Source organism: Citrus sinensis, chromosome 7 (genome assembly GCF_022201045.2).
Source record: "Citrus sinensis cultivar Valencia sweet orange chromosome 7, DVS_A1.0, whole genome shotgun sequence".
NCBI classification, from domain to species: Eukaryota; Viridiplantae; Streptophyta; class Magnoliopsida; order Sapindales; family Rutaceae; genus Citrus; species Citrus sinensis.
The window spans coordinates 15,567,252-15,593,705 of NC_068562.1; the positions used below are offsets into that span (position 1 = coordinate 15,567,252).

The 26,454-nt window shown below is 35.1% G+C and overlaps 2 protein-coding genes and 1 long non-coding RNA gene across 3 annotated transcripts; 1 reads left to right on the top strand and 2 right to left on the bottom strand.

Moving 5' to 3' along the window:
• Window positions 1-830: 830 nt before the first annotated feature.
• LOC107174605 (uncharacterized) lies at window positions 831-2,216 on the bottom strand. The gene has a single exon (XM_015525642.2). The coding sequence runs from the start codon at window positions 2,214-2,216 to the stop codon at window positions 831-833; it is 1,386 nt and encodes a 461-aa protein (XP_015381128.2).
• Window positions 2,217-5,930: 3,714 nt separating this feature from the next.
• LOC107174600 (uncharacterized) lies at window positions 5,931-8,944 on the top strand. Its single transcript, XR_003062754.2, has 3 exons — window positions 5,931-6,287; window positions 7,812-7,869; window positions 8,465-8,944. It is a non-coding gene; the product is annotated as an uncharacterized LOC107174600 (long non-coding RNA).
• A 10,595-nt stretch (window positions 8,945-19,539) lies between these two features.
• On the bottom strand, window positions 19,540-26,454 carry LOC102622646 (uncharacterized). Its single transcript, XM_052431327.1, has 7 exons — window positions 26,382-26,454; window positions 25,794-26,276; window positions 24,852-25,001; window positions 24,207-24,311; window positions 23,855-23,908; window positions 23,311-23,744; window positions 19,540-19,787 (listed from the first exon to the last, which is right to left on the bottom strand). Exons 1-7 carry the CDS (start codon window positions 26,452-26,454, stop codon window positions 19,743-19,745), a joined length of 1,344 nt encoding a protein of 447 aa, XP_052287287.1. The 3' UTR covers window positions 19,540-19,742.

Consider the following 26,454-nt stretch of genomic DNA (forward strand, 5'->3'; position numbering starts at 1 on the left):
AATAAGGAGTGAGAGGCTAGAAGACAAAGGACAAACACGACCAAGTAGATAAGCAAAATTCCACTGCATAGAGCCATAAGAAGTGATCCAAGAAAGAATTGCAGTCGAGTCAAACTCTACCTCTATATCGGAATAGCCAAGCTGAATAGATAAATCTATACCCTCACAAACTGCCACAAGCTTAGTTAAAACAATTGGCTGATGGTCATGCAAAACATTGCCAGCAGTAGACATACCAAGATTACCCTTAGATTACCTAAGGTCAGTGATTTATTCTTTATAGCTTTACCAAATCATTGTATAGTAATTATAGAATTTACGTTGAGAGAAGAATATTAAAGATAAATGCATATGTTCAAACATATAAGATGACTTGTATAATCTAAACTTTACATTCTTATATATGCTAGTGAAACTGCGCTTATCTTTTTTTTATCAATGTCTATTCATTAATTTGACATTAATTATTAATGCAGTGCATACTTTACATATATATTACTTGTACTAAAGATAATTAATTCAAAACAATAATTTTGTAATTATAGCTCTATTGCATTATAACCCCTTCATGGTAATAAAATTAGTTGGTTTTAACATTATCACTAAGGAGAGATTTTACTACTTAAATAAAATTACCGCACACGTGAAACATAACTACCTCTAGTTGTCGAACACATAATGCAAGAGAAAAGGAAACATAAATATCTATGAATTGATAAGTGATTCTTTAATTTCAAAGTTAAGAAAATATATTTATTTCAGCAATTTAAAAACGTCCTAAATATCGTTGCCCATGATGCTCTAAGAAAGCTAATTAGTACAATAATATCCTAATATTTGATTTCTTTTCTTATGCCAAGCTTCCTTCCGAACAGTAATGTTTTATGAATTGCATTGCTTGATCTTGGAGGACTTCCATGGCCGTCTCTAGGGCTTGGCACAGATTGATCAACGGTGTCTCCCTCGTCACGAATTGCATTGCTTGTTTCAAGAGGGCTTCCATGGCCTTCTCCTGGGCTTGGCGCAGATTGATCAACGGTGTATCCCTCGTCACGAATTGCATTGCTTGTTCCAGGAGGGCTTCGATGGCCTTCTCCTGGGCTTGGCGCAGATAGATCCACAGTGTATCCCTCGTCACGAATTGCATTGCTTGTTCCAGGAGGGCTTCCATGGCCTTCTCCAGGGCTTGGCGCAGATTGATCAACGGTGTATCCCTCGTCACGAATTGCATTGCTTGTTCCAGGAGGGCTTCCATGGCCTTCTCCAGGGCTTGGCGCAGATCGATCAACAGTGTATCCCTCGTCACGAATTGCATTGCTTGTTCCAGGAGGGCTTCCATGGCCTTCTCCAGGGCTTGGTGCAGATCGATCAACGGTGTATCCCTCGTCACGAATTGCATTGCTTGTTCCAGGAGGGCTTCCATGGCCTTCTCCAGGGCTTGGCGCAGATCGATCAACGGTGTATCCCTCGTCACGAATTGCATTGCTTGTTCCAGGAGGGCTTCCATGGCCTTCTCCAGGGCTTGGCGCAGATCGATCAACGGTGTATCCCTCGTCACGAATTGCATTGCTTGTTCCAGGAGGGCTTTCATGGCCTTCTCCTGGGCTTGGTACAGATTGATCAACGGTGTATCCCTCATCACGAATTGCATTGCTTGTTCCAGGAGGGCTTCCATGGCCTTCTCCTGGGTTTGGCACAGATTGATCAACGGTGTATCCCTCGTCACGAATTGCATTGCTTGTTCCAGGAGGGCTTCCATGGCCTTCTCCTGGGCTTGGCACAGATTGATCAACGGTGTATCCCTCGTCACGAATTGCATTGCTTGTTCCAGGAGGGCTTCCATGGCCTTCTCCTGGGCTTGGCACAGATTGATCAACGGTGTATCCCTCGTCACGAATTGCATTGCTTGTTCCAGGAGGGCTTCCATGGCCCTCTCTAGGGCTTGGCGTAGATCGATCAATAGTGTATCTCTCGTCACGAATTGCATTGCTTACTCCAGGAGTGTTTCCATGACCTTCTCCAGGGCTTGGCCCAGATTCGGCGTTAATGTCTTCAACTTTATGAATTATATTACTTGGTTTAGAAGTGTCTAGAAGGGTTGGTCTATATCGATTAATATTTTCATTTTTGTTGGGAATTGAACAGCTGGCAACAGTGAATGCAACAAATATTGCGAGAACGAAGAAGAAAGATGAGTTGAACGTGATTAAGGCCATAATGAAAAATGATAGTTGATGACTTGGGTGCATGCATACTTGGAGACTTTATAGCTTTTAGGGTATGTCGGGATTGAATTGGTTTCTCAAAATGTCATTGTTAGGTGGATTTCATAACAGCCAACTTTCCAAACAATTTTGTAATCTTAGATTATGAAAAATCTAGGTAAGATTTGACAATACACAAATTTCCAAATAATCTCATAACATACAGATGATGAAATAATCACTTCTCAGATAATTTATTTAAATTAATCCAAAAATTATGGTGCTTCTGTACAATGATTAGCATGTAGAAAATTTGTTTTTTATTTAATAAAATGAAATATAATCTGTAATTTTAATTAACATTTTTAATTAATTAATTAATTATTAAAAAATATAAATTAGTTTATCTTTGAATAAATAAAGTAATTCAACAATTAAATGTTTCTTTAAAATAATAAAAAATCATCAAATAATGTTTCATAGATTAGGAAATTTGTAATCCCTTGGTAAATGATAGTTGATGACTTGATGAGGACATGGAATGCATGCATAATTGGAGATTTCATGTACGTTTGATTGAATTGAATTCTAAAAGGACACTTTCAGGTTAGATTTCATGCCATGTTTAGTAAATTTAGATTATGAAGCAATCACTTTATAGAAAAATCTGTTAAATGTGTTTGGTAAAATTAATCCTAAATTATAGGAGTACCGATATTTGAACCAAAGGATTGAATACAATAGCGACAAAATAATTGCGAAATCATATGGTGTTACAGTATTAAGTAAAAATTTGCATTATTTTTTAATGGGTAATTTTTAAAAATCTCCCCTGAGGTTTGGACTTGTTGCAAGTAGATGGCGAGAATTTACTTATTTGTAAAACATCCCCTACCGTCAGTTAACTTTAACATTGACCGTTAGTTGACTACGCAAAGACAATATTACCCTTAACAACAGTTTGTAAACGGAAATAACTAAAAAAAAATTAAAATTATTGGCTATTTTATCCTTTTTAAATTATTGATATTTTCTTAAAGTTCCTACAAGAAAGATAAAATTGAAAAAATTGAAAAATCATCTTTAAATTATTGACATTTTCTTAAAGTTCCTACAAAAAAGATAAAATTAAGAACTTGAAAATGAAATAGTTATAATCTTTACCTATGATATTGTAAATCTTTAGAATTGACAAGGATAAAATTGTCAAAAAATAGGATTTGTGCTTTTCGCGCCAACAATTTTAATTTTTTTTTAGTTATTTCCGTCTATAAACTGTTGTTAAGGGTAATATTGTCTTTGCACAGTCAACTAACGGTCAATGTTAAAGTTAACTGACGGTAGGGGGTTTTTTACAAATAAATAAATTCTCGCCATCTACTTGCAACAAACCCAAACTTCAGGAGAGGTTTTTAAAAATTACCCATTTTTTAATTAATGATACAACACCGTACGGTTTGACCTTTGGCTTTTTTTTTAATCGTTGTTTTGTCATTATTAGGATTCTTTATCATTTTCTAAATTATAATTGGAATGTTTATAGGCAATGATTAAAATGTACAGATTTTTATTTTATACAAGGAATAAAATATGTAGTTTCAATTACAAATTTATAAAAGGAATAAAATCCGTAGTTTCAACTTTCAATTACAAATTCAAATATACTTATCGAAATTTGAATAAAACCAAAAAGCCCACAAGAAAATAAGCCCAAAAAAGAATGATCTAAGTAGCATTTATAATAAAATATACAACGGGCGTGTTTTCGAAAGAATGTCAAAGGCGTTATGATATAGAGAATGATATAAGTCTATTCTCAAACATTTTTAGGTAAAATGTCTAAAAAGTGAGTTTTTGATAAAGTATAAAAGGCATAATTTTACAAAGATTTAGGTTCATTCTCCAATATCTCTAAGTAAAAATTTAAGGGTGTGATTTTACAAAACAATGTGCCTAAAGCAATATTATGATTTCTTACGAGTAAGATTCCACGAAAATTGCCTTGCGAGCAAAATACATTACAAGAAAAATGACCTATAATAACATTTACTCGTATGACAATTTTTTATCAAAAGTCTTTATATCATATAAGTATGACATACATGTGATAGAAATTTTTTCTATCAAGAATTTATGAGAAAAATGTGATAGAATTTACTGTTGTCAAGTATTTATGACCTACTAGTGATATATATATATATATATTATCAAGAACTTATGATTAATTTCATTTTGACTTTAGGTCTGACTGAAATTATAAAAATTTTAAATGATAAAGATAAAAAATAAAATGGTTATTATCATTTCACTACTTTAAAAATTGAAAAATATCAAATGATTAAAAGAAGTATTGTTCCCTATCATTTTCTTACTATATCTTTACAAAAATATTATTTTACTACTTTTCCATTGGTTGATCAATTAGTTGACTAACAAAATACCAATTTTACCCTTCATAATTAAAAAAAACTTGAAACTTATTTACAAAATCAATTCTTCCACATTTATTTGATCATCCAAGTTTTATTTCCAACATTTAGGATATAAAAATGGAATCATTAATAAGATGAATTTGTAAGCCATATATCATAATTCCAACAAAAAGAATTATGTTAGTATTTTGTATCCATTTTTATAAATGAATTATAAATTTGTCTTATTAATGATTCCATTTTTATATCATAATGTTAGAAATGAAACTTGGATGATCGAGTAAATGTGGAAGAGTTGATTTTGTAAATAAGCTTCAAGTATTTTTTTTTTTAATCATGAAGGGTAAAATTGGTATTTTATTAGTCAACTAACTAGTCAACTAACGGTTGTAACGGAAAAGTAGTAAAATGATATTTTTGTAAAGATATAGTAGAAAAATAATAGGGGACAATATTTCTTATAATCATTTAATATTTTTTAATTTTTGAAGTAGTGAAATGATAATAACCCTAAATAAAACAACATTAAAACCCAAAAAAAAGGAAAATTATCAGTCATATACTTTTAAATGACACATGTATGAAACGTGCTACAACACTTTTCAAGTGTATCACTCGTATACCCTAAGTTGACAAAACACTTTTGTCGTTCACCAATCCGTTAACTTCGGTTAGAAAGTTAACAGAATTGTGGCAAATTCACTATTTCGTCCTTAAAACTCAAAATGAAGTAAAAAGATAAATTTACCTAAAAAATTAACGTAAATTTTCAATACTAAAAAAATATGAATTATTAATGGTACTTATTATTAACAATTATCCATAAAAAATATTCATATTATACCATAAAAAATTATTAACAATATTTTAATTTATAATTATGCATATTATACCATAAAAAATTTCAATTGGAGCTTGGAGGAGTAAATTTTTAAAAATTTAGGTTAAATTTTAGAGTAGATTCAGTTGTAAAGTAGTTTTTTTTAGCAATTATTAATAATTATCCAATAAATGGGATGACATATCATTTTTATCAATATATCATATGACATGTCATGTTTTACTAAGTAAATGGAATGATATGTCGTGTGTTTAAAAAGATTAGATTTTCCTTATGATGTCATCGCTTGCAAACGGTGGTTAACGGATTAGTGGATGGTAGAAATATTTTATTAATTTAAGATATACAAGTGATATATTTAAAAAATATTTACTGCATATTTAAAATATATGGCTGATAATTAAAAAAAAAAAAAAAAGGGAAACGACGTTGTTTGACACCCCTATTTGTCTTTCAACCTCTTTTTATCTCCGAGTGTTGGATACACTTCCACGCTACTCTAGACTTCTCTCTCGAACGTAGCTCGCTCCTCACCGGCAATGACAACCCTCACTGTCATTGGCTCGGCGCTGGCCCGTCGTCGTCTCTCTTTGCCACGGAGGAATCGAATTCAGTCCTAAATCGAAACCAAAACCTTACCAGTCGACGATAACCCAAACCCTAGCCGCCGAGAATCCCAAAAACCCACACTCATTCACAGGCAAGCTTTACCTATTTCTCACTGATTTCTAGCGAGTGATGGTTAACTTCGTTGTTATGTCAACTATTTTCGGCACGAGCTTCACGGTTCTCATCTCTTTGAAACCCTAAGTATGATTTTTTTGGGTTTCAAGTCTTTTTGCAGCATTATTGTTTTGTTTCATTGTTTGGTTTCAGGTCTTTTTGCAGTATTATTATTTTGTTTCATTGTTTCTCTTATTTGATTTGTGATTATAAATCTACATACAGTATAGGATGCTGTTCCAACTCTTGCATAATGATTTTTTTTTTTGGCCATTTGTTAGATCTGTGTTATGCATTCAATGTGTTTGTTAAAAGTTTTGTTACATTTATGGGTAATCTTGTGTTTTAGTATTACAGTAATTCATTAGTATTTTCTCATTTATCAAATTTTAGAAACATTTTTTGTGTTCTAAAACCTGCCCTATTATTAATCGGCTAAATTGAGCGAGAAGAGGATGAGTAGAACAGTATGGTCAGGACTGATAACTCTGTACAGATGAACTTTTCAGTTTTAGCATTGAAGAAAATTACAGATCTTGTTAATAGTGTTCCTAGGCTTCTAATGATAGGTTTAATTTTAGTCTATAATTCAGCCCTCTTCTGGATTGAAAAGTCTTGTAGAACTTGTGACAAATGGTTAAGTTGCCACTCAGTTAATAGCCTGCATTTGCATTGTAGCTGGTAATGCTTGATCCTTCAGTAGGAATGAAAAGAATATTGAAAAATTACCGCAAATTCTAATTAATATTATCTGCAAAAGTTTCTTGAATAATTTGTGGAGAGAATCTCTAAATTGTCATGAGTAATTTAGTTATCTGTAGACTTTGAAGTTACCAATTATTTAGTCATTGAATATAATTTTATCATAATCATTATAATTTGTTCTGTTTATTTTTATTCTGAAATGCGAGGGATTTTATTAACATGCTTTATTGCTTTCAATTCTGTCATGGTTTAGAAGTGTATTCTGTTTAATGAGAAAGAGAACTCAAGTTGTTGTGGTGAGCCCCTCCTTGTAATTGTAGCTCAAGCCTCAATGGTATTAGATTTAGAGCCCTACGGGGCTCTTTATAATTCAAATGTTTAGTATATCATGTTATTAAGTAATATAATTGATAAATAAAATATAAAATAGGTGTATAGGAATCATGTCGCATGATAAAAAGAAGTTAGTTTAGAAAATTAATGCGGGATAAGCATCTCCTACTCTTACTGGTATTTCAATATTACAAATTAATTTGTAATGAGTACGATAGTAGCAAATTATGTAAAACAATACAAGAGAGAGTTCAACAATTTGTGGTCATTTTTTAAAAACCTCAAAAGATACTTGCAAATTTCTCAATGATGATGGCAGCCAGTTGTGTGGTTTTTGTGTGCTTAGCTTTCTTTTAAAACTTGGAAAGCATGCTTATGGTACAAAAAGTAGTAGATGTAAGGGTAATTTGGTAATGACAGGGGTTTGTTTTTATAGTGATTTCTTTAAAATATTTTTGTCAGGTGGTTTGTTTTATCAATTCATCACCCTATGGAAAATAGAATGCAGCATTTCAATGAACAGTTCTCATTGAGTTTGCCTTTCACAACTAATTTTTTTTTTTTTAACCATAGCGTCATTCAATACACAAATGTAGATGCCAATCGGAGCTTTGAAGACTTAAAAGTGCAGGTTCTCAATTTAAACTTCTAGATTTAATTTTTTTTTTTTTTAAATTTGTATATGGTATAATTCACTATCTCTACAGATTTTATGGGTCATTAAATTTGAATCAAAGTGGGGCATTTTTATTAGATCCCAACTGTCTATATATACACACACAATGAGAGAATAGAGATTAAACTCTCTAATTCTAGATACCTTGGAAGGAGAAAGTGAAAATATTAAAGCAGGATCTGAAACTCTGATTCAGTTTGGATAGTTTGTTCAGCAGCCTTTTTATCTTCAAGCAAGGGATTGCTTATTTAGTTTTTCTTTAATCCCTGTTATTCTTTATAATCTCTTTTTTGGGTGTGCAAACATTAATTGATAAGTTTGCTTAGGCTGAGCAGGCAAGAGTTAGAATTTCAGCATTCATTCAAATTCTTGGAATATTCTAATCCAAAATAGTATTAAACTTTAATAATGCATGCGATGGTTACCAGTAAGAAGACATGCTAAAGAGAACAAAACTTAAAGAATAATGAACTTGAGTACATATACATCAGATTTGGCCTAAGCCTTACAGCTATAGTTATTGATTTTAATTTTATTTATTTATCATTAGCTTTGTTGGCTATAAAAGCACGGCTTGAAGACTTGGTACTACAGAATATTGGTATTCACGACGGGAAAATACAGAATGCAGAGATTGCTGTGGATGCTTTGTTTATATGGTAGGTGTTGTACACAACTGATGGTACTGTATAATTTTCATTTTTATTTGTTTTGTTCGTGTAAATTTCTTTAATCCTTTTTAATGTCACTTGAGAGAACAGAAAAAAAGGGTCTCGCCTTATTCTTCACCGAATATTTTCATATTCTACTATTTTCATGTGTAAATACTTATTTTTCACTGAATGCTTTCCATTGATGAAATGGGAATCATGTTACTTGATTCTGGGGCCTGGATTTTGCTGCTGGAAAATCTGCATCGATATTGGCTTGACTTTGGAATATTAATTAACTAGTGTAAAGTTTGAATTGTATGCTTTTGTACTTTTGGTTATTTTTATGGATAATAAAGTTCACTAATTTAGATTGGTTTTGGATTTGATTGCATTTAGTAATTTTTTTTCTTTCATACAAATTTAATAATTTAAATTTTAAATTGAGGAAGCTAAAATTGCGTAAATTTTTATTTTTTAAATTAATAAATTATCACTTCTCTTAAGCTGTGATAAAAAATACCGTTAATAACATATGACACAATTTTTATCCCAAAAAAATTACAATTTTAATTTCATAAAATTTAAAATTTTCTGCCAAAGTATAATAAAACCGTCATTAAAAGGACAACACTGATATGCTCACACCAATTAGGACCACAGTTTAAAAGAACTTACTGTAGCTTTAAAACACACACACACGCGTCTTGCTCAAACGCAAGTGCATACCACATACACACTTGTCTTTAGGGATGGCAATGGGCATCGCTCTCAGTGGATTTGTCATTACCAAACTCAAATCTGCACAAAATTTAAATTACCAAATCCACCCGCAGTGAATTTTAATTTTTTTAAAAAAATTCACCGGCAGTGGGTTTTAACAATTACCAAACCCGCAATGGTACCCGACGGATTTTTGGTGGGTTTCCGTATTTAAAATCACAAATGTTTACTATATAAATTTATAATAATAACCACAAATTTCATATAACATACTCAATTCTGTAGGTTACTCTCTCTCATATCCCCTCTCTAATTCTGCAATTTTTTTGTTCCATATACATGTTCAATTTGGTTGGCTTGAATTTTTTAATTCTCAACTGGGCAAATTTTGTTGGCATGATTTCTTGATTCTTGATTATTGTTTTAACTAGGCAAATTTGGTTTGTTTTAACTAGGGAAATTTGTTGGCGATTTGTTGCAAATTTAGTTGGCTTGAATTTTTCATTCGTGATGAAGCAAATTATTGGGCAAATTTGGTTGGCTTGATTTTTTGATTCTCAACTGGGTAAATTTTGTTGGCATGATTTCTTGATTGCTAATTATTTTTTTAACTAGGCAAATTTGGTTTGTTTTAACTGGGCAAATTTGGTTGGCGAATTGTTGAGTTTTGATGAGAGAAAGTAACCTACAGCTGCTGTGAATTTGGGGGGATGAGAGAGAGTAACCCATGGCTGCTGTGGATTTGAGGGGTGAAAGAGCGACCGACGGCCGTTGGATTTGGAGGGGAGATTGAGAGAAAATAACCCACGGTTGCTCGATCTGGAGGGGAGAGAAAAGGGAGTTTGTGTCGTTGGAGGGAGAGAACGAGAGAGCGCATGTGTGTTGCACGTGTCAAAATTATCAATTCACAGTGACTATTTATATTTATTTCAAAACGCACCGTTCGGTGCTATATGTGGTGCAAAGCGGGGGTTTTTAATTAAATAACCTTTAATAGTTTCAAAATTATTTAAATACCCCCTCCCTTTTTTGTTTTCATGGATACCCTAACAAATGTGAGTAAAGTTGGAAATACCCTTAATGAATGCATCAAATTCACTCAATGAATTGTCTTCATATTTCTTTCCTCATTTCTTTCACCCAACTCTATTTTTACTGCCGATTCTTTCAAAATCACTTAGAATCTCTCAAAATCTCTCATAACTTCTTACACAAATACAATTATGTATTTATTTCTTTAACATCCACTCTTTCTTTAAAGGTGCATTGCTTATTAAACAACCCAATAAAGTATGTTAATGTTGTTGGGTTTTGAATTTTTTAATTTTTAGGAAAATTTAGAAATTTTCCTCACATTACAATGTTTTATTTTCACCATTTTTTCTCATATGTAGAAATATATGCAATGTAGGTTGTTTAATTATTTTTTTCAGCAATATAACTTATTTATGGCGAAAATGTTTCGCGTCGTGCATTCTTTTGATATCGCGTACGTCATATAGTTAGTCATGTAGGTCGTGTAAGTAATATAGTCGTGTAAGTCGTGTAGGCCATGTAAGAAATATAGTCGTGTAAGTCGTGTAAGTATTATAGTCGTGTAGGTCGTGTACTTACTTGTATATGAAATTTGATATTATTGTTTTTATTGTGTCGTCATATGTGGTTTTGGTACGTGTGCCTATTTTCTTCAATGGTGAATGGATTGAGCAAAATGACGAGTATAAGTTCAAAGATTCCAAGACTAAAGGGATAATGATACCACAATCGACAACATATGCCGAATTGGTGGAGAAGATAACTGAAGTTATTGATATAGATACTTCGGAATTCGAAATCACAATGAAGTTCAAACTTAAGACATCTGATCCTGTGCCACCAGTTACAATTCAAACCAATGATGATGTGGAATTTTTCTTAGAGGAAGTAGCTAGTGGAATGGAGTTTAGAAACCTACTCTGCATTACTTTTGAACGTAGATCAAATCGCGTGTTCATAAATTACAGCAAAAAAATAAATTTGCATATTCAACAGTTTGAGAAATGATGAGATTAATTATTATAAATAAACAAAGTTATCAGTTTACAATGTCAATATTTGGATATGATACACTAATGGATATCGCAATTAAACATATTACAACCATTTAAAAAGTTTTTTTTTAATCTTCAAACTGCTTTCTTCCTCTGCCGAAGCATACATGCATACATGAGGAATGCTTACATATAATAAATCCATGAAATCAATTAGAAACAACTCTTAATCAAAGGCTGGTTGAAAACACAGTCGCAAGTGTGGCAATACTCGGGTTATCATCAAATGTTGTCAGAATCTGCACATCAGCAAATATTAATAACTTTACACAATTTGTACGTAGTTAAAAATAATAACAAAATGAACCTTCACATTATTCTTATTGGTTCTAACGATGACAAATTAGTAATTTTCACTTTCGGTTTGCCACGTTTCATTTTTTCTTGAATACTTTTTGTTGACATTTTTTGCATAGCAACAAATATAAATTCTTAGCAAAAATTAAGTCTTTAAACAACTAAGTTATTATAATGAATTAACAATAGTGAAAAAAGTTGTGTAATTTTGAGGTCGTGTAATACACAACCTTGAATCTTACATAACCTTACACGACCAAATCGTGTGTTACATAACAAAATTATAATCGGCACAATCCATCAATTTTTCACAATTTGCATGCAGCAAAACAACTAGAAATTTATTTTTGAACATGTAATGAGAGACCCGCAACTAATTAATCTATTTTTTCTATATAAACCCTAACTTTTTGTTTTTTTTTTCCCCTAAATATCAACAAGAAAACTATTTATAGAGAATTACTTACCTCAACTAGTTAAATTATGACAATTTTGCAGTAAAGGATCAACTCTTGCCGGCGATTATGTAGCGACGAATTAGGCTTCTCTTTCTCAGTTGTGGCAGCTTCCCCTTCTCAGGCTCAGTTTGCTCGCGTTGAAGTTCGATTTACCATGTATGGAGAATGAATGTTTGTTTCGGTAGAGGTGATGCCGGTGAGGGAATTGCAGTGTTTGTTTGTTTGAGTTTGATAATGGAAGGAATTGCAGCAGATGAGTGTTTGTTTGCTTCAGTAGAAGGTGGAGAGGTGCCGTTCGTTGAGTTGAAATGTTTTAAAATGAGGATAAATTAGTAATTTCCTATCAGTTTTTAAAGGGTATCGATGAAAATTTTGGCAAAAACAAATTTTAGGGTATTGAGATAATTTTTGAAGTATGGAGGTGTGCCGGGCGCAATTAACTCGTGCAAAGTGTGGTGTGAATCTCATGAATCTCATTTTCTTTAAAAGTAAGGTCATATTTTAATGACCGTTATATAATAAAACCGTCATTATAAATACTACACTTTTAATGATTGTTTTTATATAGAACTATCATAAAAAATAAAGCTACATTTTAACTTTACATTTAATAACTGTTATTTAATAAAATCGTCATTATAAATGTTAAATATTATGATCGTTCATGTAATAACCGTTATTAAATATTTTTAATGATGGTTGTTAAGAAAATCATCATAACATATAGGTCATTGTTTTACATTTTTCTAGTAGTGAATATTAGATTAAGTATGACCTTCTTCAAATTAAGATTGACTCAACTTAGGAAATCCAATCTAAAATCATGTATTATCTATATCTGTTCCACCAAGTCAGACTTTTTTTAAGTTCTTTCTTAGCTAGTATCTACTAAATGGGTGATCAACTAAAATAGAAATTTGTAATAAATAAAATCAAAATAAAATGCTACATCAGATTCTAAGCAGCACACATATATGAGTCCAATGATCATTAAGCTTGTTTAACACCTAACTATATCAAAGTTTAGTTCATGCTAGGCAATAAAACAGTAGCGATGCAGATTTAGCAATGCATGCATTTACAACCTATTGCCCATCATTGTCAAGAGTATCTCTGATGCCATAAGCTTTCACTACAAGCAGCCCCAGCGTGCATGCACCACCAGCGACAATAACTTTCTCCAGTGCTGCCTAGGAAAGGCTATATATTATTATTCTAAATGAGGACACAAGTCACACAACTTCAAATATGATGACAAATGGTAGAATACCTCTGTTGCATTTATAGCATTTCCCACCCTCGATTTCTTTCCCTTCAACTATGCTTCTCTTTGTGCTTCAATCTAGATATGAAAGTGCAACTCAATAGATATCCATTGAAAGTGTCAAATAAGGTGGCCATCTAGATGAAGCAGCCATCTAGATGGTCAGTATAATGTTGTTCAAAGAAGAAGAAAGTTGGTAGCAGCAGCAGCATTTCTTGAAGAAGGAAAGAGAAGAAACTTTGACATTCAATGGCGGTGAAAAAAAAAATTATTTTAATAGCCAATTTTGGCTATAAAAGGGGAGAGCTCCCATTTCGATTTGCGCATCCAAAAATTTGTGAAAGGCATTTTGAGAGAGAGTTTAGAGACCTTAAAATTATAAGCTCTTGTTATAGTGATTTGAGAGTTTGGGTGTATTGGGATTTTGGGTAATGAGTTAAAATACTACAATACTTGTAACTCCTTTTCACTAGTAAAATATTCCCTTCTGTCTTCGCCCGTGGACGTAGGCTAAAAGCCGAACCACGTAATTTCTGGTGTCCTCTTTTGTGCTTGTTCTTTATTTTCTTCCAATTTTACTTTAGCTGCGGTCCTGCTTCACCCACCAATTTCCTAACAGTGGTATCAGAGCTATTGGTTGTATTTTTTGGAGTCAGGAACTGTTCACGTAAGGGGTACCATTCACGTATACGACACTATACACGTATACGATACTATTCACGTATACGGTACTGTTCACGTATACGATTTTGCTCACATATACGGTATTGTTCACGTATACGGTACTGTTCACATATACGGTACTATTCACATGAAACGGTGGAAGCGATCCAAGAATTTGGCGGTGCAAAGCAGGGAATAGTGGTGTGAGTAAAGCAACTGTGGTTTTGTACATGTCTAGGAAAGTTCTGTGACAAAGGCGATAAAAGCTTAAGGAGTCTGGGTTTTAAGTGGGACCATTGTGACCCCTCCAGTTTTTCCTGGGATCTTTTCTGGTGTGCATTCTCACACATACTCACAACTATTGAAGGTGGTATACTAGCTTGTGTGCAGTATTTATCAACAAAATGGCGGCAAAGTATGAAATTGAGAAGTTTAACGAAAATAATTTTTCGTTATGGAAAATGAAGATGAAAGCTGTATTGAGGAAAAATAATTGTTTGGCAGCAATTAGAGAAAGGCCCATGGAGATAACTGATGATAAGTGGAACGAGGTAGACGGCAACGCCATTTCTGATCTACACTTGGCACTTGCGGATGGAGTATTATCCAGTGTGGCAGAGAAAAATACGGCGAAGAAAATATGGGATACTCTCACAAAATTGTATGAGGCCAAGTCACTACACAACAAAATCTTCTTGAAGAGGAAACTCTATACTCTTCGAATGGCGGAATCTACAATGGTGACCGACCACATCAACACCTTGAAGACTCTATTTTCACAACTTACAACGTTGGGTCATAATATAGAGGAGAATGAACGTGCAGAGCTTCTACTTCAAAGTCTACCAGATTCGTATGATCAACTCATCATCAACCTAACGAACAACAATCCAGTGGAGAGTCTAGTTTTCGACGATGTTGCAGCCTCCGTATTAAATGAGGAGAGCAGGCGGAAAAATAAGGAAAACAGACAAGCAAGTTCGCAGCAAGCAGAAGCACTATCGGTGACGAGAGGGAGATCAACGGAACGTGGCCCCAGTGGGAGTCAAAATCATGGTAGATCAAAATCCAGAAGTAAAAAGAATGTTAAATGCTACAACTGTGGCAAGAAAGGGCACGTCAAGAAAGAGTGTTGGAGTAACCAGAAGAGAAGAGAGGACAAAGAACCTGAGTCATCAAATGCTCAGGGGTGTGTAGCAAGTACCTCGGATGATGGCGAAATTCTCTACAGTGAGGCAACAACTGTTTCAGAAGGCAGAAAATGACTTTCTGATGTCTGGCTTATATACTCAGGAGCTACCTGGCACATGACCTCTAGGAGAGAATGGTTCCACACATATGAACCTATCTCAGGAGGATCTGTATATATGGGTAACGATCATGCCTTGGAGATCGCTGGTATTGGTACTATCAAAATAAAAATGTTTGATGGTACAATTCGCACAATTGGAGAGGTACGACATGTCAACGGTCTGAAGAAAAATCTATTGTCTTTGGGACAAATAGACAATCATGGGTGCAAAACTTATGTGGAGAATGGAATTATGAAGATCGTTAAAGGCGCGCTTGTATTGATGAAGGCAGAGAAGATCGGTGCTAATCTATTCATGCTTAAAGGAGAAACACTACAGGAGGCTGATGCGTGTGTCGCGTCAAATGGAGAAGAATCAACGATGATGTGGCATCTCAAACTCAGCCACATGTCAGAACAAGGCTTGAAGATTCTCTCTGAGCGAAAATTGCTTCCGGGGCTCAAATCGATAAGTTTACCATTTTGCGAGCATTGTGTTATAAGTAAGCAGCATAGATTAAAATTCAGTAGATCTATTGTTAGAAGTAAATGCATTCTAGACTTGATTCATTCTGATGTTTGGGAATCACCGGATATATCCATGGGAGGTGCAAAGTACATGGTGACTTTCATTGATGATTATTCCAGAAGATGTTGGGTGTATCCAATTAAGAAAAAGTCAGATGTATTTCCTGTGTTTAAAGAATACAAAGCGCGGGTGGAACTTGAATCTGGTAAAAAGATCAAGTGCTTGAGGACAGATAATGGTGGAGAATATACAGACGGCGAGTTTCTTGCTTTCTGTAAGCAAGAAGGTATTCAGAGGCAGTTCACGGTGGCATACACTCCTCAACAAAATGGAGTGGCAGAGCGGACGAACAGAACTCTTACAGAAAGAATAAGAGCTGTGTTGAGGACTGCTGGTCTACCCAATTCATTCTGGGCAGAAGCAGCCAAAACTGCCTGTTATATAGTAAATCGGTCGCCATCTATAGCTATTGGGTTGAAGACGGCGATGGAGATGTGGACTGGAAAGCCAGTTGATTATTCTTACCTACATGCATTTGGATGTCCTATGTACGTGATGTACAATGCCTAAGAAAGAACAAAGCTAGATGCAAAATCTAGAAGATGTATCTTCTTGGGGTATGCTGATGGAGTAAAGGGGTATCTTCTGTGGGACCCCACTGCCCACAAGATTGTCATCAGCAGAGATGTTATCTTTGTAGAAGATCAACTGCAAAGGAGAGATGAGGATGGTGGCACTACAAAAGAAAAGTCAGAGACTGTACCGGTATATGTCGAAAATAATCCAGAAGATTCAGATTCTTCGGAAGCAGCACCAGAGCACGAAGAACAAGAACTAGTCGAGTCTGAGGCTCCAAAAGTTCGTCGGTCAACTCGTGAGAGACGACCGCCGGCGTGGCACTCGGAGTATGTCACAGAGATCAACGTTGCATACTGTCTTCTAACAGAGGATAGAGAGCCTTCAACTTTCCATGTAGCTTTAGAAAGCTCAGATATTGCTTTGTGGATGACAGCAATGTAGGAAGAAATTGAAGCTCTACACAAGAACAAGACATGGAAACTTGTACCACTACCACGTAGAAGAAAAGCCATTGGAAACAAATGGGTCTACAAGGTCAAGCGTGATGGAAATGACCAAGTAGAGCGGTATCGTGCAAGATTGGTGGTGAAAGGATATGCTCAGAAAGAATGTATTGACTTCAACGAAATATTTTCTCTAATGGTTCGACTCACAACAGTCAGAATAGTCTTGGCGATGTGTGCTACATTTGACCTACATCTTGAGCAATTAGATGTGAAAACTGCATTTCTTCATGGAGAACTTGAAGAAGAAATATATATGCTCCAACCAGAAGGTTTTGCAGAAACAGGAAAGGAGAACTTGGTTTGCAGGTTGAACAAATCTCTTTACGGTCTCAAACAGGTGCCGATGTGTTGGTATAAGAGATTTGATTCATTCATAATGAGCCTTGGATACAACAGACTTAGTTCAGACCATTGTGCATATTACAAGAGGTTTGAAGATAATGATTTCATTATTTTGCTGTTGTATGTGGATGACATGTTGGTAGCAGGTCCCAACAAAGATCGAATCCAAGAATTGAAGGCACAGTTGGCTAGGGAGTTTGAAATGAAGGGCTTGAGACCAGCAAACAAGATTCTAGGGATGCAAATACACCGAGACAGAAATAACAGGAAGATTTGGCTTTCGCAGAAAAATTACTTGAAGAAAATCTTGCGACGCTTCAACATACAAGATTGTAAGTCAATTTCTACCCCACTTCCTGTTAATTTCTAATTATCCTCAAGTATGTGTCCTAGCAATGAAGTGGAGAGGAAGGAGATGTCTCGAGTACCGTATGCATCAGCAGTGGGAAGTTTAATGTTCGCTATGATATGTACAAGACCGGACATTGCACAAGCAGTGAGAGCAGTCAGTCGATACATGGCAAATCCTGGTGGAGAGCATTGGATAGTTGTGAAGAGGATTCTAAAATACATTAGAAGAACCTCAGATGTTGCATTATGTTATGGAGGATCAGAGTTTACTGTCAGGGGATATGTTTACACTTGCAGGAGCAGCTGTAAGCTGGGTTTCGAAACTGCAGACCGTTGTGGCTTTATCTACAACAGAAGCAGAGTACATGGTAGCTACACAAGCTTGCAAGGAAGCTATTTGGATACAAAGGTTATTGGAGGAGCTCGGGCACGGACAAGAGAAAATTCCTGTGTTTTGTGACAGTCAGAGTGCCTTGCACATTGCAAGGAATCCAGCCTTTCATTCCAGGACAAAGCACATAGGAGTCCAGTATCACTTCGTTCGAGAAGTAGTGGAAGATGGAAGTGTGGATTTACAGAAAATCCATACCAAAGAGAACCTAGCAGATGTTTTGACCAAGCCGATAAATACTGATAAGTTTATCTGGAGTAGATCCTCTTGTGGCCTAGCAGAAACGTAGGCAACATGATTATGGCGAAGCAGAAAGGATGGTGTGGAGATTGATTGATTCTCAATCTAATCTCCAAGTGGGAGAAATGTCAAATAAGGTGGCCATCTAGATGAAACAGCCATCTAGATGGTCAGTATAATGTTGTTCAAAGAAGAAGAAAGTTGGTAGCAGCAGCAGCATTTCTTGAAGAAGGAAAGAGAAGAAACTTTGACATTCAATGGCGGTGAAAAAAAAAAATTATTTTAATAGCCAATTTTGGCTATAAAAGGGGAGAGCTCCCATTTCGATTTGCGCATCCAAAAATTTGTGAAAGGCATTTTGAGAGAGAGTTTAGAGAGCTTAAAATTACAAGCTCTTGTTATAGTGATTTGAGAGTTTGGGTGTATTGGAGTTTTGGGTAATGAGTTAAAATATTACAATACTTGTAACTTCTTTTCACTAGTAAAATATTTCCCTCTGTCTTCGCCCGTGGACGTAGGCTAAAAGCCGAACCACGTAATTTCTGGTGTCCTCTTTTGTGCTTGTTCTTTATTTTCTTCCAATTTTACTTTAGCTGTGATCCTGCTTCACCCACCAATTTCCTAACAGAAAGCAATGGAAAAATGTAATTCTCTAGATTAGAACCTGTACTGCGCGAAACCACGCAAACAAGGAATTACTTCGATCACAGCAAAACTACCCACCATCTGAAAGTTGTGCAATTTTTTTAATTAGCTTCTATTTTCTCATAGTCCTGCTCTGCTGCCTCAGTTAATCGTATACATTGACTAAAGAAAGTTTTTAACTAAAATCTCATTAATTTACTGCATCGCCATCGCCCACACTGCTTGTTGTTTCCTTGGTGAGCACTACCTTGGCAGCCTGTCCCGGGACCTTTCCCTCAGCTTTCTCCAGGTGTATTTGAAATATAACATTTCCCAGCCACTGATGACCAATGATTCAACCTGTCACCCATATTTGAGACCACTTCGAACATTAAACTTGATTTTGGAGGCATAACTTACAATTATCATTCAATTGTCAGTTTCACACTGTCGGTTGTCTGAACTCTTTCCATGCCGAAGAATCATCAGTCACCACTCATATACTCACCATACCATATACCCTAATCAAATCTGTTTCCTGCACTCACTTAGCTCAAACACAATCAAATGTTTTGTTTTATTTTTTTTTTTGACTTATTAAAATCCTCCATGTACATTTCTGGAAATTGCAGCAAAACCCACTTATGTACAAGCTCTATATAAACCTACCCAAATTGGTGGAGCAGACCAATTTCCTTGACGATGCTACAGTGAAGAAGCTCAAGAGTGTCCTTGGTGGCACCGGCTAGGCTTATTAGTTACCACATTCTTCATTTATAGCTTTGAGTTCTCAATTTCATTTAGTTGCTAATGTTTTTGACTGTTGGAATTCATGAGTTTGTATTTTCTGTTCTCACGTCCCTTATCTTTTTCTCCTGAAAAAATAAAATTTCTCTCATTATCCATGTGTCACTCAGAAGGACTCAACAATAATTACCATCTTAACCAAGCGCAACCAAACAAAGAAATCGAACACAATTATAAACCTTAAGCATAAATAGGCTTATATATTGCTCAAGAAAGAAATTTGAAAAATAAATCCAGTACTGAGATTTCGTTGGCTTAATTATTTATTTATTGTTCCACAAATATTGATGCTAATATTGAATCTTATAATCAGGAAGACATACATCTTTGGTAGCTAGCGTTAATGGTATTGTAGAAACTAGAAAACAGATAAACCAATGCAGCAAGAGATAAGCAAGCTCGCTAGAATGCGTGGATGATGAAAGTCTTGTCCTTTGTGTGTGGTTAAGACCACTAAGCCACTCTCTTGCCTTCGTCCCCACATATTTTTATGGTATGGACAAAAACAGATTTCTGTTTCTCAATATCAATTTGATGAGATGGGATCAATTACATCTATGAAACTGAACTAATTGTTTCTTGTTGGAAACAAACATTAATAGCGCAGGAGGGTTCGAATTATGAACGATCAACAAGATTGAAATATCCACCCAGAGAACTAGAGGTTATGAATTATGACGACATGAAAAGGTCAGCAGCAAAGGAAAAATTAGAAAAATAAAAAGCTAACAGATAGGAATTTATTATTCCATAAATAAATAAAAAAAGGGTGCTATTAGTCATTAGAGTTTTATTTGAATTTCTTATTAGACGAGACCTCGCACTAGGTAGCGAGCTTCTTCTTAACATTAAAATAATTATAATAACAACACCAATTGTCTCGAATTGAAAGTTACATTCTTAAATAGTTTAGTGGCTTAAAAATACCGGGGCCGTAAGTGGAAAAAAGCACTTCAACCAATAGTCGAAACTGTAGGGTTGCAAATAAGTAGACAGGTAGACAACCAAGCAGACCCATTGGAATAATGACCCATTTCCATTGATGAAACTGAACTATGTAGACTGTCGCAGCAAATGCAACCATCAAGCTTGCAATTGAAAAGAACAAGGTGATGAGGCCAATGATTAATTTTTTGGGCAGGGACACGAGAAAATCTTCTTCTGAGAAACGTGAAGTGAGGATGCCCAGGAACATCAACACCGAAACACACAGATGAAAAGAGTGCAAGGGCGTTTGAAATTCCAAAAATTGTGAAAGATGGTTCATGCAAGTAATTGGGCATTCCTCTACTGTCGCTGTCACCTGGTACGGTGATAGCTGCAGCAAAGGCTATTGTGATTACGAGTGTAGCTACAAGTGATAAGAGCATACGCAAGTCCCAACGAGAAGCAAAACCCAACAGCAAATATGAAGAATATGCATGGGCACATGCAAGCAACCATGCAAGCCATGCATGAGGTGGGCATCACGTGGACGTATGTCTTGACTCCTTCAAGGACTCTTCAAGGATCCAGCGGGAAGGCTTTACGACATCAAGCCGTATTGATGGAGAATTTATATTTAAACATAGTTCCTTTAAGATTGTTATTTACTTCGAATTCTTAGCTCAGTTGTTTTATTCGTTTATTTAGCCGTAGTTGTAGGATGGAAACCAAAGTCTTGTTATTATAAATAAGCTCCAGAATATGAATAAAAGCATGGAGAATTCTAAAACAACAATTATTTGGTCCTTTCTCGCCATAAGCAGAAAAATATCACTTGTACTACGCGTGATCATTGGCTGTCTCTGACTGGGACCTATCAATTGGTATCAGAGCTAGGCAAGGATGACAACCAACAAGGAACGCATCGAACGGGTAGAAACGGAGCTCGGGGAGATGCAAGATAAAATGCAGCGCATGGAGTTAGGAGTTAACGACAAGTTGGCTCACATTGAAGAAACCTTGAGCAAACTTGCAGAGTCTTTCCATACATCCAAAGACGCACCTAGCATCAACAACAACATAGAAACATCGCGACCAAACCGAGAAGACAAGGATGGCAGACGGCAGCAGTTTCAATCAAGAGTGGCAAAATTGGAGTTCCCACGTTATGCCGGCAACGACCCCACCGAGTGGTTCAACCGCGTCGATCAATTCTTCGAATACCAAGGGTCAACAGAAGACCAAAAAGTTGTCTTGGCTTCATTCCACTTGGAGGGAGAAGCTAACCAATGGTGGCAGTGGCTTAGGAAATCTTATCAAGAGGAAGGACGAGACGTTACTTGGGAAATCTTCATGGAGGAGCTATGGGCGAGGTTTGGGCCAACCGATTGCGAGGACTTCGACGAGGCGCTATCTAGGGTCAAGCAAACCGGCACTCTTCGAGATTACCAGAAAGAATTTGAGAGGCTTGGCAACCGGGTTCAAGGGTGGACTCAAAAGGCTCTTGTCGGCACATTCATGGGAGGATTGAAACCTGAGATATCTGAGGAAATCCAGCTGTTCAGACCGAGAACTCTTAAGGAAGCGATCAGTTTGGCAAGAATGAGAGATGAACAATTGCAACGACAGAAGAGGCTGGTGAGATCACCGGATTTCAGCCGCTCACCGCCACCACAAATCTTCAACAACTGCGCTTCACCAACAGTACCAATTAAAAAGCTTTCTTGGGAGGAGATGCAAAGGCGAAGAGCTCAAGGCTTGTGCTTTAATTGTAATGATAAATTCACTGCAGGTCATAAGTGCACAAAACCACAGTTGTTAATCCTTGAAGCCGAAGACGAAGACAACATACATGAAGAATCTGCAGCAACGACAAAACTTGAGAGTGAAACAGGGGAAGACACAACAATGATCCATCAGCGGTTTCCTTCAGTAAACCTTGGGGACAAGGGTTCTTTTCGAGGAGGGGGTGATGATAAGAGCATACGCAAGTCCCAACGAGAAGCAAAACCCAACAGCAAATATGAAGAATATGCATGGGCACATGCAAGCAACCATGCAAGCCATGCATGAGGTGGGCATCACGTGGACGTATCTCTTGACTCCTTCAAGGACTCTTCAAGGATCCAGCGGGAAGGCTTTACGACATCAAGCCGTATTGATGGAGAATTTATATTTAAACATAGTTCCTTTAAGATTGTTATTTACTTCAAATTCTTAGCTAAGTTGTTTTATTCGTTTATTTAGCCGTAGTTGTAGGATGGAAACCAAAGTCTTGTTATTATAAATAAGCTCCAGAATATGAATAAAAGCATGGAGAATTCTAAAACAACAATTATTTGGTCCTTTCTCGCCATAATTAGAAAAATATCACTTGTGCTACGCGTGATCATTGGCTGTCTCTGACTGGGACCTATCAACAAGTGAGCACGATTGAGCGGTGTCCTTCATCCATTTTTCACCTTCTTTGACTAACCCCTTGTGTTCTTCAGTGAACAACTCTCTTGGTGTTTTATCTTCATCATTTAACTGATCTTGTAAGGTTGGATGAACATAATTTTCCACAGCCTGAGTTAGCATATATAATCAAGTTAACATATAATTGCATGATTAATTATATAAAATGGTATGTATATACTAGAATTATATATTAACTAATTAATATACCTTGAACCATTGCAACTCCCTCTGCATCTGCAATGCTGCACCAGAGACTTCACTTGAAGGTACCGACCTTGCAGCTGAGTGCAAGATGTTGACCCCTTTTACATCGATGTCGGCCACAAAAAATGTCTGAGCTTTTGGCATATTAAATATGATATTAAAAACATTTTCTTGGCGATGTTTAACTGCAGCATGGAATATGTCATCTCCATCTTCATTACTGAATGATAATGACCAAGGGAAATAAGAGATAATAATTTCCATGACAATCTCGTAAATTCCAAATTTTGCAGCAGTGAACATGGGCTTCTTCAATACATTTTCAGTTTCTTTTGCTGCAGTCGCAATATCTACCGCTCCCACACATATGATCCTTAATATCTCAAGTGTTTGCTTATGTGCTAACTTTGTATTACGTATCGATTTTATGCTCGGGGCTGCCATCCATATATTCAACTCTAATTAAATTATTAACAATTAAACAATATTAATGTTCATAAAAAAATTTCTCAATTTATTTAAGAGCACGTCTTCAATACTTAATTACCTATCCGCGTGAGGCTGTTCCAGAGCACAGTCTTTAATTTTTTATGCAAAGAACCTGTAAAAATAAACAATAAGTTATTAGCTGAATGAAAAATTTATCCATCAGCATATATGATATACCTCACGATAATAAATTTTTCCTTCAGCATACACATACACAGACTTAATGAAAAACTAGATATCTCAAATGTTATTCTGCTTTTTTTATCCCGAGTGACTTTATCCTAATTTTTTTTTTCTAAAAATGATGTGTTATTCATAAAGTGGATGGTAAGATGGTGTGAATCAAAATAAAATTTGGTATGTCATAAAATGCTCATAAGGATTTAGATAGAAGTACGAGATATACAAACCAAATGCAAAAGGGGATGTTTCACTGAGCTGCTTCTCCAGGTCTCCATCTGCATTCTCAGAGTGAAGGTGAGGGTGAGGACCATACTCTTCTTGTGCAGGAATCCCTTCAAATACACAAAAGTAAAGAGAAAGGAAGGTCAGTTGGAAAACTTAGATAAGCTAGATTTATTTTAAATTAACCTGTATTATTGTAAGCTTTGAGCCTAAATGATTTTACTGGTGAAATTATCCAAAAGACCTCAATATATGTTTTAATTTTTGTATCGGTTCACATGTGTTAAACTATAGGACATAGAAAATTCCAATCTAAGTAATATGAGATTTTCTAATTAAGTAATGTTAAAGGTACAAACTCTTTATTTTAATTATTTTAATAAATTGATATAGCATTTAAATTATTACAATTTAAAGACATATTATAATTTATGGAGAGATATGTCACATGACCCACAAGTTAATTTTTTTTATCATCACACTTTCATATTTTTATTCCATCAATCTAATTATGTTATATAGTTTGCACAAAAAGGTTGTGGTTTATCATTGTTCTGTTTTTTAGTTTTTAATATGTCTACTTAGATGTAATTGAACCAAATAAAAAAGTAGAGCAACTTTAATTAGAAAAGGTTTTGAACAAGGCGAACATCGATACAGTAAGCCTTTCCAGAATCCAAGTCGGCTCCCGCTTGCAAACGCCTTAGGCCTTTTACTCAATAACTCTAAAATTTTTCCAGTGTCAGCAATTTCTCCACGAGCTATCTCTGGATATTCCTTCAATAAATTAAGAGCTATATCTGTAAAAGAATACAATGAATTAAATTGCTTAATATGTACATACCTATATGTTTGCACAAAATTACCTGTGGACTCGGTATTTACAAAGTTATAAAAGCGGATGTCTGTACAAATTTATATGTACACGAAAATTTTCCAATACGAAAATTCCGTATTTTAGTACAGGAAAGACTTTTACAATGTTGTAAATGATTTTAAAATATTGTAAAAGTCATTCCCCCACTTAACACACACACACACATATATATATGAAAATTTTTCAATAGATGAATTTTGTACTTCATTAAAATGCATGATGAGTTTATATTATTGAAACGAATTCTACAGTATTGTAAAATGATAACAAAAAAAAAGGTCCAAACTTTAATTTATACATACATAATGAGAATATTCTCATTTTAATAAAGTGAGTAAGCCACTAAAATATAAGAAAATATAGATCTCAATACCCTAACATAAAAAAAAACTCCAACGTATTGAAATTTATTCTTTTTTTATATTTTAGTAGTATCATTATTTTGTTAAAATGAGCAAATATATATATATAGAGAGAGAGAGAGACACACACACACACACACATATATATATATAGTGAGCTTCCAATCAATAATTGCCGATCATATTAAAGCCATGATTATGCTAAAAGATTAAAAAAATTCAACACACTATAAGACAAAATATTGCATTAGAATTTGTATTTTTTTTTTCTTTTAACTTATCATTTACTTTAAAAAAATAAAGAATCCCTTATTGTAAAATTACTATATAGGGTTCTACACTGTAATACTTACCAAAGAGATTACAATTAATCAGATCTTTAAGCAGGGTACTCCAATCATGGCCATCCAAGTGTTCTGTAGTCTTTGAGAGTAGATAACGAACAGTGTCCCTTTGGCCAAGTTGCGCTGCTTTATGAATAGGAAGTAATTTTGATTTGTCCCTTACGTTTGGCAAATTTGCGTTGTAACGCATAAGGATTTCGATCAACTTTGACTTTCCACCAGTAGCAGCATGCACCATACATGCATTGCCTTCATTACTTACCCATTCTTGTAAGAAATTTTGATGGACTTTTGATACAAGCTTGTCTAAAAACATAGGGGGCGCATCTGAGTTAACAATAAGATCAAAAATGGACAATCCACCGGTAATTTTGTCGGTCAAGGTATTTGAAGTCTTGCTCATTATGTATTCTTCTAAATCTTTCCAATCATTCTTCAGTATATACCTCGTAACTTGCATGACGCTATCAATATCAGTTTTTATCTTCTGATCTGTCCATCAATTATCGAACGTACGGCAATTAACAATTCATTCAACCCAAAAAAAAAAATAAAAAATTCTTAATATCAGCCAGCGAATTTCCTTAATTAACTTACCTTTTGCATTCGAAGTTTTATCACCCTCATTGCCCTGCCCTTGCGCTTTTGTGGTTTCGTTGCTACCCGTCAT